The sequence below is a fragment of the Saxophila tyrrhenica genome (assembly GCF_035928015.1).
Source record: "Saxophila tyrrhenica strain CCFEE 5935 chromosome Unknown scaffold_1, whole genome shotgun sequence".
NCBI lineage: Eukaryota > Fungi > Ascomycota > Dothideomycetes > Mycosphaerellales > Extremaceae > Saxophila > Saxophila tyrrhenica.
In genome coordinates, this window is record NW_027041733.1 from 492,935 (window position 1) to 506,914 (window position 13,980).

The 13,980-nt window shown below is 56.7% G+C and overlaps 5 protein-coding genes across 5 annotated transcripts; 2 read left to right on the forward strand and 3 right to left on the reverse strand.

Moving 5' to 3' along the window:
• Positions 1-1,323: 1,323 nt before the first annotated feature.
• Positions 1,324-3,431, reverse strand: LTR77_000214 (uncharacterized protein; the record flags this gene model as incomplete). The annotated part of the gene is made up of 3 exons (XM_064797481.1): positions 1,324-1,328; positions 1,394-3,325; positions 3,389-3,431. The coding sequence occupies 3 exons, from the start codon at positions 3,429-3,431 to the stop codon at positions 1,324-1,326; spliced, it is 1,980 nt and encodes a 659-aa protein (XP_064663715.1).
• A 2,264-nt stretch (positions 3,432-5,695) lies between these two features.
• Positions 5,696-7,452, reverse strand: utp7 (putative U3 small nucleolar RNA-associated protein 7; the record flags this gene model as incomplete). Its single annotated transcript, XM_064797482.1, has 2 exons — positions 5,696-7,378; positions 7,438-7,452. 2 exons carry the CDS (start codon positions 7,450-7,452, stop codon positions 5,696-5,698), a joined length of 1,698 nt encoding a protein of 565 aa, XP_064663716.1.
• A 188-nt stretch (positions 7,453-7,640) lies between these two features.
• AAT1 (aspartate transaminase aat1) lies at positions 7,641-8,921 on the forward strand (the record flags this gene model as incomplete). Its single annotated transcript, XM_064797483.1, has 2 exons — positions 7,641-7,849; positions 7,871-8,921. The coding sequence occupies 2 exons, from the start codon at positions 7,641-7,643 to the stop codon at positions 8,919-8,921; spliced, it is 1,260 nt and encodes a 419-aa protein (XP_064663717.1).
• A 1,927-nt stretch (positions 8,922-10,848) lies between these two features.
• YPD1 (Phosphorelay intermediate protein) lies at positions 10,849-11,705 on the forward strand (the record flags this gene model as incomplete). Its single annotated transcript, XM_064797484.1, has 3 exons — positions 10,849-11,205; positions 11,267-11,373; positions 11,444-11,705. 3 exons carry the CDS (start codon positions 10,849-10,851, stop codon positions 11,703-11,705), a joined length of 726 nt encoding a protein of 241 aa, XP_064663718.1.
• A 379-nt stretch (positions 11,706-12,084) lies between these two features.
• Positions 12,085-13,755, reverse strand: LTR77_000218 (uncharacterized protein; the record flags this gene model as incomplete). Its single annotated transcript, XM_064797485.1, has 4 exons — positions 12,085-12,556; positions 12,608-13,245; positions 13,404-13,661; positions 13,717-13,755. 4 exons carry the CDS (start codon positions 13,753-13,755, stop codon positions 12,085-12,087), a joined length of 1,407 nt encoding a protein of 468 aa, XP_064663719.1.
• Positions 13,756-13,980: the final 225 nt, after the last annotated feature.

The window sequence follows — 13,980 nt, forward strand, 5'->3', positions numbered from 1 at the left end:
GACGGCGAGACCGGACATGACGTTTGTTCGCCCCGGTTGCAAGGTGAGAAGCCGCTTCCCGCCGCATTGTCTGGTGTCACGGGCGAGTCTCGGGAGGCCACCTGAACAACGCAAACACGCTGCGAACGCATCGCCATGTTGGCAGTGGCACCGAGACCATGGGGACAATAGGTTAGCGGCATAGGAGGTAGGAGGTCCAGTGTCGTCCAGCCCTCTCTCTGTCTGTCTCCCGAAACCGGGAAGCTGCATGCAGTGCTGTCTCACAGCAAGATTGCGGACAGGACACGCGAACGATCCATGGTGGACACGCGGCTGGTGGTGAGTGAGATGATTGTGTAGCCAACCTGTCACGGGAAGCAGCAGCTGATGCGAACCATGGTGCGCGAGCCCAGGAGTGACGAGACGTACAGCCGGAACGGTGCTTCTGGAAGGATGTCAAGAGGCGAGGCCGATGCCTCCTTGCGTCTTCGGAGTCAGTCGTGCATCCTCTCTGTGATCAGGCCTGCAGCGCTGTTGCTGCTGCTACTTTCGACGAGATGTTGCGTTGTTGAGTGACGAAGAGAAGAGTTCGGAGACAAGTTCACATCCGCTTTGCGCACTGACCACCGCCATTAAGACCTACAGCTGCGAAGGCACATTCACTTGGAAAGCAGTTGGGTAACACAGTCTCTTCGTGATACCGCTATTTTCTTAGTTAGAACACACGTCATTCAATCTCTTCCTCCCGAGCTTCCAGAAGGACAGCCAAAGCCATCCAACCGTTATCGCCCAAAGAATCCCACCAGACAGACCAGAAGCCATCCTGTGTCGAGAGCCATACGTGTGAGCCACGAGCAGTAGTAAGCAGCAGCTGCCGGCCGCAGAATAAGCAGTGAGCCGCTTTCGCAGCAAGATAGTCGCAGCCGGCAAGCATGCATGTAGTAAGTCCAGTCCGTAAAACACAATCCATCAGTCGTCGCCGTCGTAGACAAGGTTTTCATCCTGCAACATAGCCTAGAGTCGGTATTTCCGTTCAGAAAACCTTATCCTCCATGCCCAGAATCTTGTCATCCATATGCACACACACAAGCTCCATCAATTCAATGCTAAAGGTGTCGGTCAGCAGATGCTTGTGGAAGGCAGGACGTGGATGAGACTTACCATCAGTCATCCCACACTAGCTCAATGTCCCAAAAACGCCGTTGAATGCATGCCCGGGGTATCAAGAGAGAAGGGAAGTATCGACACATGCTCTGTTAATGAAGTCTTGGTGTGGGCCGGCGAGACCTAGGAGCGGTTCGAGCGACGGAGTCCGCCAGGGTGAGCGAAACGCACCGATGGCTTCTAGCCTGCAGGTAAAAGCGTGAAAATGTCAGCGAATGTCTCAGCATGTGTCACATTCAATCAGACTTACCACCGGGGCGCCCACCGCTGTCAGCACCGTCGTCGGCACCGTCGTCCCCATCATCGTCGTCTCCACCTCCGTCGTCCTCATCATCGTCGCCGCCGCCCTCATTGCCGCCCTCATCCTCATCATCGTCCTCACCATCATCCTCACCACCATCCTCATCATCAACCTCGTCATCATCCTCTTCAGCATCCTCGTCGGCACCCTCTGCAGCACGCTGAACGGCCTCCAACGCCGCCACGATCTCCTCCATCTTGTCATTGCCTGCAAGGAGCGCGATGATGAAGTCTGCGACCGTATGAAGAACGTCCGCACGGCTCATCCCAGAGCGGCCCTTCTTAAGGTCAGGCACCATCTGGTCGAGCTCTTCGTACTGGACTTTGATCAGATCACGGCGCATCTTCTCGGAGTGGATGTGGTTGCGGCGCTTATCCTCCTGGGTGAGGCTGGTGCGGTTGAGAGATTCGCGGTAAGCGGTGCGCTTCTGGCTGGTCGAGAGATCGTCGTCGTCCGAAGGCTCGTTGTCGTCATCGTACTTGGCTGGAGCAACGTTGCTGGAACGGCGGCGCTTGCTACCGCTCATACCTTTCGTGGGGGTAATGAGAACTTCGGCCTTTTCGAAGTTTGATCCCTTGCGCTTAACACTTCCGTGACGGGCCTGGTCGTTGGGGATGTCGTCCCCAATACGACGCTTGTACTTCTTGGGATCTGGCTTCGGGTCGTCGAGACCGAGAGATCTGTTCTTCGCTTTCTCCACAGCGCACTGAAGACCGAGTTCGTCATCATCGTCGACATAGTCGTCATCGTCGTCTTCCGTGGTCGGAGGCGCTGGCTGACGGGAGGAGGAACCGTAACCGTTGCCGAAGGTGGGTAGGCCGCCCATCCCCATTCCCGTTGATGATGGTCTCGCTGGCGGATTGATGTACGGGTTGTTGCGGTAGGCCTCTTCCAGGTTGTTAATGTGTCCGCGGTTGTCGGGGAATGCCCTGTGCATCTGGGTGTTGTTGGCCACCTGCGCGAGGAACGGCACTTGATTGAGGTTGGAGGCCTTGACCTGCTGCGAGCTGTTGAAGCCGGCTGGGGCGGGGTACTGCGAGGCACCGAAGGTGGTATCGCTGCCGAAGTTGAGGTGTGAAGCACCGTTGCCTTGACCGTTAGCACGAGCGAACTGAGACCCTCCCATGTTCTGCGCATTCGGGAAGTACTGAGGGTTAGAGCCGTTCACACGTCCCATACCCATGTTCTGCCCCGTCATACTGTACTGCTGGCTCCACCACCCTGGGTTCACTGGCTGGCCTGAGTAGGACTGACCGTGAATTGCCTCGCCATTCAGAACTCGCGACGAGGGCTGACCTGGCGGCGGCCACTGGCTGTTGTGGTCGTGCATGCCGCTGAATGCACGCTGCGCGGAGGTGTAGTGGTTGAAGTGTGGAGGAGAGAGGGTGATTGCGCCCCAAGAAGCAGCTGGCGGGAGGTTTTGAATCACGTTCGAGCTTGGCCCATGTGACTCGTCTTGGCGTCCGTGCGCCGAAAGCTGATATAACCCTGAGGCCGCGCGCTCCTCCTCTGAACCCGAATTCACACCGTTGCCAGTTGTTGCCGTCGCCGTTGCCGTTGCCGTATTCGATACGTGACTGTTATGATCCTGCTGATTCGAGTGACTGCTGTAGGTGCTGTCGTCCGCGCCATCAAGATTCAATGCTGGGGCGGACGCAGCCTGGTGATTGCGACCGGAGGAGGCAGTATTGTCGAAATTGCTGTCCTCCTTCGTCTCGATGGGCCACCTAAGGCCATAGTTCTGCATGTTCACGCTCGCCGCGTCCGGGTTGCTGAAGAAGCCATTGATCTGGTCCGTCTCCCCAGGATTCAGCACGCTCGGCTGGCTGACAGTGTCGCCCATGCTCATGAAGGTGTCCTCATTGTTCCATGGACCAACGTCTATATGGAGCTGTCAGTGGAAGTTCTGCGATACCTTCATATGGCAGGGGGAGAAGGCCTTACAGCCGAATGGCCCTGGCCGGCTCTCAGCTACGTAGGACGCCATTGCTTCGCTCACGACTTGACTGGAGATGTCCCCTTGCTCTGCTGTCCTTGGAATGCTTGTGTTAAGGTATGGTATACGCTACCGCGTATGCTTGCTCTTGAAGGATAAGAAATTGTCGTGGTCGCTTCTGTGCATGTCCGGTCGAGGGACGTTCGAGAGAGGGTATCACGCGATGGCCGCTCTTCGTCAGGCGGACAATGAGTGAATGCTGGCACTGGCACTGGCCGACAACGTGGTCTGGTTCTGGACTCTGCTTCGCTGTCAGCGTTGGGGTTGAGGTCGAGGTCAGGTGTTGACGAAGGACCTCACTCACTGTGCTGGCTGGCTGTGTGCGGGCGTGAGCCTGCGGCGAGCTCGAGTCTTCTTGTGTGTGATGCTTGCTCTGAGTGCCACCCGCGAGGGCTAAGATACTGCTGGTGGGTACCAGTATCGATATCTCAGGTGCTGTTGTTACAGGTCGGGGCGACGCGACGTGTCTCAGTGGTAAAGCATGATCACATGAAGATGTTGTTGGGAACGATTGACATGTGAAAGAGGCTGCGGGATCTGCCGGCCGCCGACTCCGCACTTTCATGTGCTTCGCCAAGGACAGATCAACCAGATCCCCCTCGCGATGCTCTCTACTGGTCTACGGAGGTTCATCTTGTCTTCAGAGATGCCTTTCCCCGTCTGATCACGACGAGACGAGGATCTGGGCGAGATCATCGTGAACACGCAATTGCATTCACCACGGCGTTCGTAGATCAGGCGTGTTGGGCTTCCTCCGAACCACGGGGATGTACCTTGAGAACGAGCTCTCACTGTCTGCTCTCACTCTCTGATCACGACGAGACGCGACTTGGGGCAGATAGGCACAGAATCGCAGTATCACTCACTACAGCGGCTATAGAACAGCTTGCCTGCCTTCCTCCCTGCAAGCAACGCGCTCCCCATTGGACCCTCCACCTCTTACACTCGTTCCCCTCGCGGCAGACTAAGGTTTCCCTTCCCCTGAGATCTCCCTAAAGTATATCACCACCGAGAACTCGCTCTACCGGACAGCAGGACTCTCCTAAAGCCGCCCTGGGCGGAGTTTCGCATCGAAAGAAGGCCGCAATTCTATGATTTTCGAGCAGAGATTCGAGACTTGCAGCATCGACTTGCCCGTGGGCAGTAATTAACTGCACATGGGCGAAAGACGGTAGACCACGATCATCACGCCTCCTCGCAGTCTTTCATGTGCGCGCCGCTCGCAGAAGGAATTGTTACAGCCATTCACTTTTTGACCACTAGATAACCAGTCTAACCCATACAGCTTAGATGGCGATTCAGTCAAGCATCGTACATTACAGCCGATTTACATTCACACGCGCGTTCAACGCCACCACGCAATAAGACGACCACTGGCATCCTTAGAAACGCAGGCCTGTATCTAGCAACGACAAAACGAGAATTCTGGACTAGCAGCTACGAAATCAACCGCGCGTTCACTGCGTCCTCTCAGAACAGCGTAGAATTGCACCGACGGCTAAGCGAGAGCAAGCGTGCACGCTGAGAGCAGAGCAAGGGGTATCGGGATTGAGGGGGACGCGAGCGGAATCAAGCTGCCGGGAGTGTGGGTGGTGGTGTGAGTCCGAGGCAGCTGGCGGAGGCGAAGGAGGATGAGATTAGGGGTTGAAGGCTATCATCCATCGGTTGAGCGAAGGGTTGCACGGCGCGGCTGCTGCGGTGAACAATGCAGGTACAGAAGAGAAGAGACTAAGCGGCAGAGGGGGAAGCGCGGGAACAAGACGGGACTCTATTGCCCATCGTACTACTGCCTCTTGCCTTCTCTCATACGCGTACGTATGAAGTTCTACCGTCCAATGAAGATTACGTATTGAGAAACCATCCTCATCGTTTGGTCACGAGGCGAAGATTCACATGAAACTTGATAAGGGTTCGCGCTTGCATTCGCCATGGGACTATAGAACAGCTTGATCTTCGACTCATCAAACGAAGGTCTCCATTCAACCTCCAACCTCGCCTTATCCCTGCGATACGTCATGGTACCTCATGGTCTCTTTCTTTGCTCTCGAGATCTCCCTTCGAAGCTGTCCCAGGCCATGGTCCTGCTCAGCGGATCACTCCAGCCTCTGGGGACCCTCTACATCGGAGACTCCTGCCGACGCAAGGCGAGAGTCCGTAAATTCCAACCGTTCACGGCGCATAAAGCTGGATCGTCTCTGGACCACCCAATACTACGCACTGGCAACTTGCAGTTTCAGTCGTTGATCACCCTCGCCTCATCCAGCGCCCCTAGCAAACCGTCCCAGCGCAGGCCCGAAATCCTCCTTGTCCCTCCCCTGCTTCGCCTCCTTCGCCTTCTTCCGCTTCTCCTCCCGCATCTCCATGACCCTCATCTTATGCTCATCAATCACATTCTTATTCCCCTTCTTCCGCATGTACTTCCTCAACGAGCTGTTCTTCCCTCTCCCGCGATTCTTCAGCTCTTCGATCCGCTCCCGCTCCGCCGCCGCCCCAGTCTTACGATCCAGATCCTTCTCGAGCTGCTTCTGCTTGTTCGAAGCAGTGTCCAGCTTGCCGACGAAGCTGGGGTCGAGATTGATCATCTCGGGTTGAAGTTTGTTGAGCAGAGACCGGACTTCGGATTCCTGGCGCTGCTTGACGTTCTCGTATGGATTCACTTCAAGCGCGTCGAAGTTTGGCTCGCCCGCTCCGGGGACGATGATGGATGAGAAGCCCTTGTCGTGGCCGATGCTGAGGATGTCTTCGAATGGGCACCAGCGGACACGTTCCACTGATTGGCCTTCCCCGCCCCATGCCATGTACGGCGACTGCACTTTAACCTGGTCCGAAACGTGCTTGGAGAACAGGTCCTTCCACATGGTCGTCTGTGTGCCCCAACCGACAGCAGTCAAGTTGCGATCGGAGATGGATACACTTGATCCTGGAACGTGCATGTAGTACTCATGCACTGGCTTGAAGGTTCGGATGTCCCAGACCGCCATCTTCTTGTCCTGGCCGGTAGAGACCATATACCGACCTTCGCGATCCATGGCGAGAGAGCGGACCGGACCACGATGGTTCAGCATTTTGACAAGAGGCGTGGTGCTGTTGGGTGACCACAGCGACACCGTCCCGTTCTGATGCCCCACGTGCAAGATAGCATTGTAAGGGTTTTGACCAAAGGCTGTAGGCGTTCCTTGCTTGGTGCCCATCTGCATGACAAGCTTTCCGGTGCTCGTGTCTTGCCACTTCAACCATCCAGCTTTGCCAATAGTCGCAAGCAGGAAGTGGTACGGCAAGAATTCCATGTACTCCACCTCGACATGCTGATCCAAGTTGTGTATCTCCACGCCATGATGATCGTAGATGTACACATTCCTCTTCTGCGCCACGGCGAAGAACTGGTTGTTGTGCAGCCACTTCGCATCTCGCACAGTCTCCCCTAGCTGCAACTCGCACCCAAGCTGCCCGCTCCGCCAGTCCATAGTCGCAACATGTCCCTTTCGCCCAGCTATAAGCAGATGTCGTCCGTTCCGGGTGTAGTCCTGCACATAAGGTCCGAGGCCGTCCAACTTCAACTCAAACCCCTTCTTCGCCGTCTCGACCCCAACATCCGACTGAATCTCATCCTGTCGAACCTTGTAGGTCCGCTCAAGTTCACCTTCGGGTTGCAGGAAACCAGATGAATTCTCAAGCAGAATTTCGGCGTCCTTGGCTTTCAATGATGCATCCTGATATCGATCCTCGAGGGCCTTCAGATTGCTGCGAACTTTTTTGTCGCGGATGCTCCGTGGATTGATGCCTTTCCCTCGACCATACTGCCGGTTGGCTTCGAGCTGCCTTTTCTTTGCAGCTTCTTTCTCCGGGTTGAGTGGCGCTGTTGGGGGACCTTTCTTTCGCTGGACTCTGATCTGTCCATTTGGGCGGACCAGATCGGTCGTCTGTAAGTCTGCCGCCTCCTCCATCGTTTTGTTAGTCTTTGGTGTTACCGTATCATCTTTGGGAAGTCTGTTTTTACATTTATCTCGATCATGTGAAGTTTTTGGGAACTCTTTCGATGTCTTGGCTTTGCCGCTAAGCGGACTTTATTCTTGACCTCCGGCGCTAGTGATACATTTACCCTGAGCTGTCTTGCTGTAGAAGAATTGTCAATTGAACCAACCTCCATCAAGTCCACAATCACCCTGAACCTCACATCACACTCCACGCACAGATTACAGCATGCTCGCCACACGAGTCGTCACGCGCACCGCCGCGCCCCTCCGCAGCCTGCCCGCCGTCCAATGCCTCCGCGCCCAGTCAACATGGTCGGGAGTGCCACAAGGACCTCCTGATGCCATCCTCGGTATTACAGAAGCATTCAAGAAAGATCCGAGCGGCGAGAAGATCAACCTCGGTGTCGGCGCCTACCGCGATGACAAGGGCAAGCCGTACGTGCTGCCTTCCGTCAGGACGGCAGAACAGCAGGTGGTGCAGCAGAACATGGACAAGGAGTACGCAGGCATCACTGGCGTGCCAGACTTCGGCAGCGCTGCAGCGCTGCTCGCCTACGGGCCCGACTCTGCGCCGCTGAAGGAAGGCCGCATCGCTATGACACAGTCCATCTCCGGTACCGGTGCGCTGCGGATAGGAGGAGCCTTCCTGCACCGCTTCTTCCCAGGCGCCAAAGCCATCTACATCCCAACGCCTTCGTGGGCCAACCACAAGGCTGTCTTCTCTGACAGTGGGCTCGAGGTGAAGCAGTACAGGTACTACAACAAGGACACCATCGGCCTCGACTTCGACGGCATGGTTGAGGACATCAAGAAGATGCCCAAGGGCAGCATGATCCTCCTCCATGCCTGCGCGCACAACCCAACTGGTGTCGACCCCACCGAGCAGCAATGGCGCTCTATCAGCGACGCCGTCAAGGAGGGCGGTCACTATCCCTTCTTTGACATGGCATACCAAGGCTTCGCATCCGGCGACACTGACAAGGATGCCTTCGCCCTCCGCCACTTCATCAAGGAAGGCCACCAGCCCTGCCTCGCCCAATCCTTCGCAAAGAACATGGGCCTCTATGGCGAGCGCGTCGGCGCCTTCTCCGTCGTCACCGCGTCCCCCGAAGAGAAAGCCCGCGTGGACTCGCAAGTCAAGATCCTCGTCCGCCCGCTCTACTCCAACCCGCCCGTCCACGGCGCCCGCATCGCCAGCACCATCCTCAAAGACCCGGCCCTCAACAAGCAATGGCTCGGCGAGGTGAAGGGCATGGCGGACCGGATCATCGAGATGCGCGCGCTGCTCAAGGAGAACCTCGAGAAGCTGGGCAGCAAGCACAGCTGGAACCATATCACGGACCAGATCGGCATGTTCGCGTACACGGGGCTGAACGCGGAGCAGATGACGAAGCTGGCGGAGGAGCACTCGGTGTATGCGACCAAGGATGGACGGATCAGTGTTGCGGGCATTACGTCGCAGAACGTGGGGAGGTTGGCGGAGGCCATCTACAAGGTCAAGGGCTAAAAGGGGGAGAGGTGTGTGCTACGGAATCTTCGGGTTCGTGTGTGGGGATGTGTGGTTGAGGATTAGCGAAGAGATCGGCGTGGTGCGGTGGAGGTCGTTGCTAGCGGTGGTGGTCGGTGTGGTGGTGTTCGATGCAAGATGATGTACTATTAAGCATTTCCAGCATGGCGAGCGGGTACCCTATTAAGCGAGCTTGTGTTGCTCCTTGAACGGGATTGTAAAGTCATACAAAACTACAGACTCGAAAAGGAAGTCTTGCTCTTCTGAAGTACGTTCTCACGTTGCCTCCGTGCCCCGAAGCGGCTTGTATCTCAGCGACTCAGCTAGCTCTCGAGCACCACACCACAGCGGGTGTAGCAAAACGAGTCAGTGTGTCCAGGCAAAACCCTTCTTCGCGTCTTCTCTGCAGGTGGACCGATCACGACAGCCTGTGCTGCAAGGGCTCCAGCATCCCGACGATCGCTGGCTCGTCACAAGCGGTAAAATCTTTCTGGCTCCCTCCGAACTTGCTTCCCAATGAGGCAGCTGTGGGAGCTGATCACGTGGGACCCTTGTTCTCCGTTGCCGAATCTTGTTGAGACGTCACGTCATGCTGCTCCCAAGCCATCTGCTGTTGATTATCTTTTTGGGAGATGGTGTGATGTTGTCGAGGTGGGGGGAGGGGAGAAGACCTCCTCTTTCGTGCGTGCTGCTGAGACAGGCACGTTCTAGACTCTCTTCTCGGTACTGCGCGGTTGGTAGCGCAGGGACAGCTGCGTGGCAACCTTAGACTATTGTGGAGGTCTGACGTAGGAATGTCGAAATGTTTGTGCGCGGGATGGACGACTTGGGGGCTGGTGGTGTTGTTGCTGGTATGGGAAAGGAGACCAGATGGTAAAAGGGTAAGATGAGAAGAGACAGACACAGGTAATATAGACGCTGCCATGTCCGTGGAATCCTGATCTCTCGACTCCATGTGGCCATTGACTTCAGACGTCAGAGCCAAATGACGTGCCCAGAAACCGGCCGATTGTTCCAGCAGCTCCAAGAATCGCCCTTCTCCTACATCCCGACTGATCAGCACCGCACGACAGATGTCCGTCCCGACGGTGTGGTCTCCGAACGTGGAGATACCGTTAAACAGGCGAGCCACTTGCAGTAGTCCTTCCTCCGACCATCTCTTCTTGACCAGCTCCACCAGAAGTATCACTCCGACACCTCTCCAAAGGCGTTGGACCCGGTGCCCCCCGCTGCCGAGTTCGTAGAGCTGCGTTCGGAGCGTCCTTATTTTCGACAAGTCTCCCTGCATCACAAGCTTGTTGAACCTACCACTCACCACAACCCCCCACTCCCACGACAGGACAGGATCATTATTCTGTTAGCATCACTCACACCTCCCCCCCCCCCCCCAGCATCTATTGATTGTTCTTTTACCAGTCCGACGTCACCGCCGAGCGTGGGAGCAATTTTTAGCCGCATTCACCCACACCTCACCACACTTCCACATTCTTCTTTCCCGCTGAAAAAAACGTCCAAGATAACCGACTGGTTGTACCTGCTCCCTGCTGCTTCACGCACCGGCCCGCCGACAGCAGCATTGTTTGGTTGCAGCCCTTGCAACCACGTGTGGACAACAAGCTCTTAACCATCTAGACGTCCCTGGGTTCTTCTCTACCACGGCTCACCTCTCCTCCACCGGACCGCCTACGGGACTTGACTGGCCGGTTGCAGCAGGTCTGACATCATAACCCAGCAAAACAATACCTCCAGATTCTAAACAGAAATTCTCACGTGGACAAGGTCCCTTGACCTGAGCACACGACTACTACCAGGACCACTCGCCACCGGATCCAAGACCACGGAGCCTTAATTTCCTACCACGATCTGCACAGCGGCAGATATACGCACAGCCGCCGTCGCAGATCACCTTCTCCAACAAACCACAACCATGCCGGCAAGCACCCAGCAAGCCGCCGATGGCAGAGTACGCACCCCCGTCTCCTCCCTCCAAGAAAAGGCCGAACACCTCCACTTCAACGAGGCGCCCGCGCGCTGCCGCTCCCCTTGCTGCGCGCCCCGGCCCTACGTGTCGATGGACCTTCGGCCGTCACCGAAACGTGACCCTCCTCCTCCCCTCCCCTCCCGCGCTGAGACCCGGCCTGCGCTTAACCGCAACGCCGCGTCTCACGTGTCCGCTGCTTCTGGGAAGTCGTGCTACAGTATGGGTACTGATGGGTCGCTACTGCAGTCCGAAGACGGGTTTGCCGAGTTTGGGGATATGGTGGATTCGGCCACTTTCGAGCAGGTGAGATCGTTCAGCAGGACCGGGATGGGGTCGGAGGTGTTGGGAGGCTGACAGGTAGTAGATCCTCGAAATGGACGACGACGAAGAAGAGCGCGAGTTCAGCAAAAGCATCGTCTACGACTTCTTCACGCAAGCCGACAGCACTTTCACCAAAATGGACGCGCAACTGTACCTCCCCTTCCACCTCTTCCCCCTTCCCCCACCTACCTCCACCTCACTGACTCACATCTCTCCACAGCGAACGCAAAGACCTCAACCAACTCTCCCAACTCGGCCACTTCCTCAAAGGCTCCTCGGCCACGCTCGGCCTGACCAAAGTCAAAGACTCGTGCGAGAAGATCCAGAACTTCGGCGCGCACAAGGACGAGACGGGCGCGCGCGAGGAGCCCGACGACGAGGTGTGTTTGGATAACTGCAAGAAGACGATCAAGGAGGCCAAGGAGCAGTTTCAGCATGTCGAGGCGGCGTTGAAGAGGTTTTATCGGGATGAGGGGAGTTGAGTGGGTGGGAAGCATTGAGGGAGGGGGGTGGGCGGACTTCGGAAGATTGGTTTTGTGGATATGGGTTGGAGAGGTGTTGACGAGCTGTGTCTGTAGAACCTACGGGTTCTTTTCGGCTTTCTGAAGGAGTAGACGATGTGTATGCTAAGGGCGGCATGAGTGGAGTGGGCGAGCGAGCGAGCATGCGAGAGCAAGTAAGCAAGCATTGCATTATCTGCGTCTTCTTCCCTACTTTAACTGCAGCCTTTCCTGTAACCTCAGCAAGCGGTGCGAGCTGATCTCGATTGTCACTCCTTACGCCTCGCTTAGCAAGAAGCAATGCCCTATCCGCAGCGCGCCCTCTTCGCCACCCATACGATGCCTCATCAGCAACAACACCCTACAGCCCACGACCCAAATACTTCAACCCCTCCACCCCCGTCTTATCAACCTCCACCATCGACCTCCCCGCCCGCTTCGCCACCTCCGCTTCCTTTTCCTCCTGCGTCCCGTATGTCACCACCTCCACCCCCTTCTCCCCATCCTCGTTCGCGTCCTCGAACCTCCCATCCGCAGCATCACTATCCCCATCCCCGAGCTCAGTCACCTTCTTCGTCTCCTCATTGCTACTGCCGTTCTCCTGCTGGGAGTTAGCGGCATTATGAGCAGCGAGCAGGACCATGAGCACGGGTCCGGTGACTTCTTCTACAGTCAGGTTGCCGTGCTCGTCGGTGCTGTAGTTCTGGATCGTCATGGGTTTGTTCTCGTCGTCGTCTGAGGCGTCGGATTTGTTGGTCTTTGCTGGGGAGCAGTTGTGGGTGGTGGTGTTGGCTTCGTCGGAGCCGGCTTGACGCTTGCGCTTCTCCTTTTGGCTATGGAAAGTGTAAGTCGATCTGAGTATTGGAGGTATTGGAAGTACTCACGCCTTCCTCTTGTCAGCATACTTCGCCTTCTGCCTCGTCCTCGCCGCCTCCCCATCCTCCCCACCCCCAAACCCCACCGAAGACGACTGCTCACTCTCCACAAACGTATTGCTCGAACTCACCACATTCCGCCGATGCTTCTTCGCCTTCCGCTTCTCCGCCAACGCCGCCTGCTTCTCCCGCTCCTCCTTCTCCGCCACAACATCCTGGAACGTCGCCGTATCCAGCCGCCCCAGGCTATCGAAGAACTTCTTCACCTCCGCCTCCTCGATGCTGAACTTCACCTTCCCGTCCGCGATGGTGCCGATGACAGGACAGGGGACTTTGCGTGCGGTAATCTCCTCGGTGATGGTGACGGTGTTGGAGTCGACGTCCTCTTCGGGCACACGCAGGATGGCAAGCGCGCGTTTGCGGCCTGGGATGCTGGCTAGGAGGCCATGCTCGATTCCTTCGGGATAGTTCAGCTCGATGATCGATTCGAGGTGCTCGTGGCATTTCTTGATCAGCGTCACGCCTTCGCCTTCGCCGGCGACGGCTTTCGGGCCTGGACGCGGGAATTTGGCGCCTTCGGCTTGCGGGACGTAGGCGCGGACGGTGAGGCCGCGGGCTTGCATGTCGCGGCGTAGCTCTGCGTACTCCTGTTGCGTGGTCAGCATATCCATTTCTTGCCACCGTACTCTGGCCCAGAGAGCATAGCCAGCACACCCCCTCACATACAACGGCCTCTTGCCAACCCTCCACCAACCAGAGAACCGCGCGCAAATAAGTAAGCAAAGGAAAGAGGAAAGCTACTCACATACTTCATCCCCTCCTCAAACATCTCCACTTCATCGTTCACCCGCCTCCCCACAAACGTCTCCCGATGCCACAACAGCAAATTCAGAATCGACGACAGCGGCCGACTCAGCTCCGCCTTCCTGAAAGGCGCCAAGCGCCAGGTGTCGTAGTCGGTCGCCGTACAAGTAACGGGCTGTACGTGCTCGTAGGTGACGCCGTGGAGGGTGGTGGAGAAGGCGTTGTGGGGGTCGGTTTTGAGGACGAAGTGCGCGTCTTCCTGGGAGAAGAGGTTAGTGTGTGGAAGAGGTGGGAGGGAGGGGAGAGAGGCGCACGAGGAGGTCGCCGGATTCGGTGGGGGAGGAGGGTGACATGCTGGTTTCAGGGGCTGATGAGCATGTGAAGGAATGCGATAGGAGTCTAGCGTGTTGTATGATGGATATCGTAGTAAGAACACTTAACGATGCGCGCAAGCGATAGAGAGGGCGATGTAGGCGGAGAGAGGTGTTTGATGAAGTCAGGTTGTAGAGAGGTGTAGGTGGCAAAGGCGGTTACCGACAACAAACACTCAAGAGTTGGGAAGCCAAGCCGACACCTTG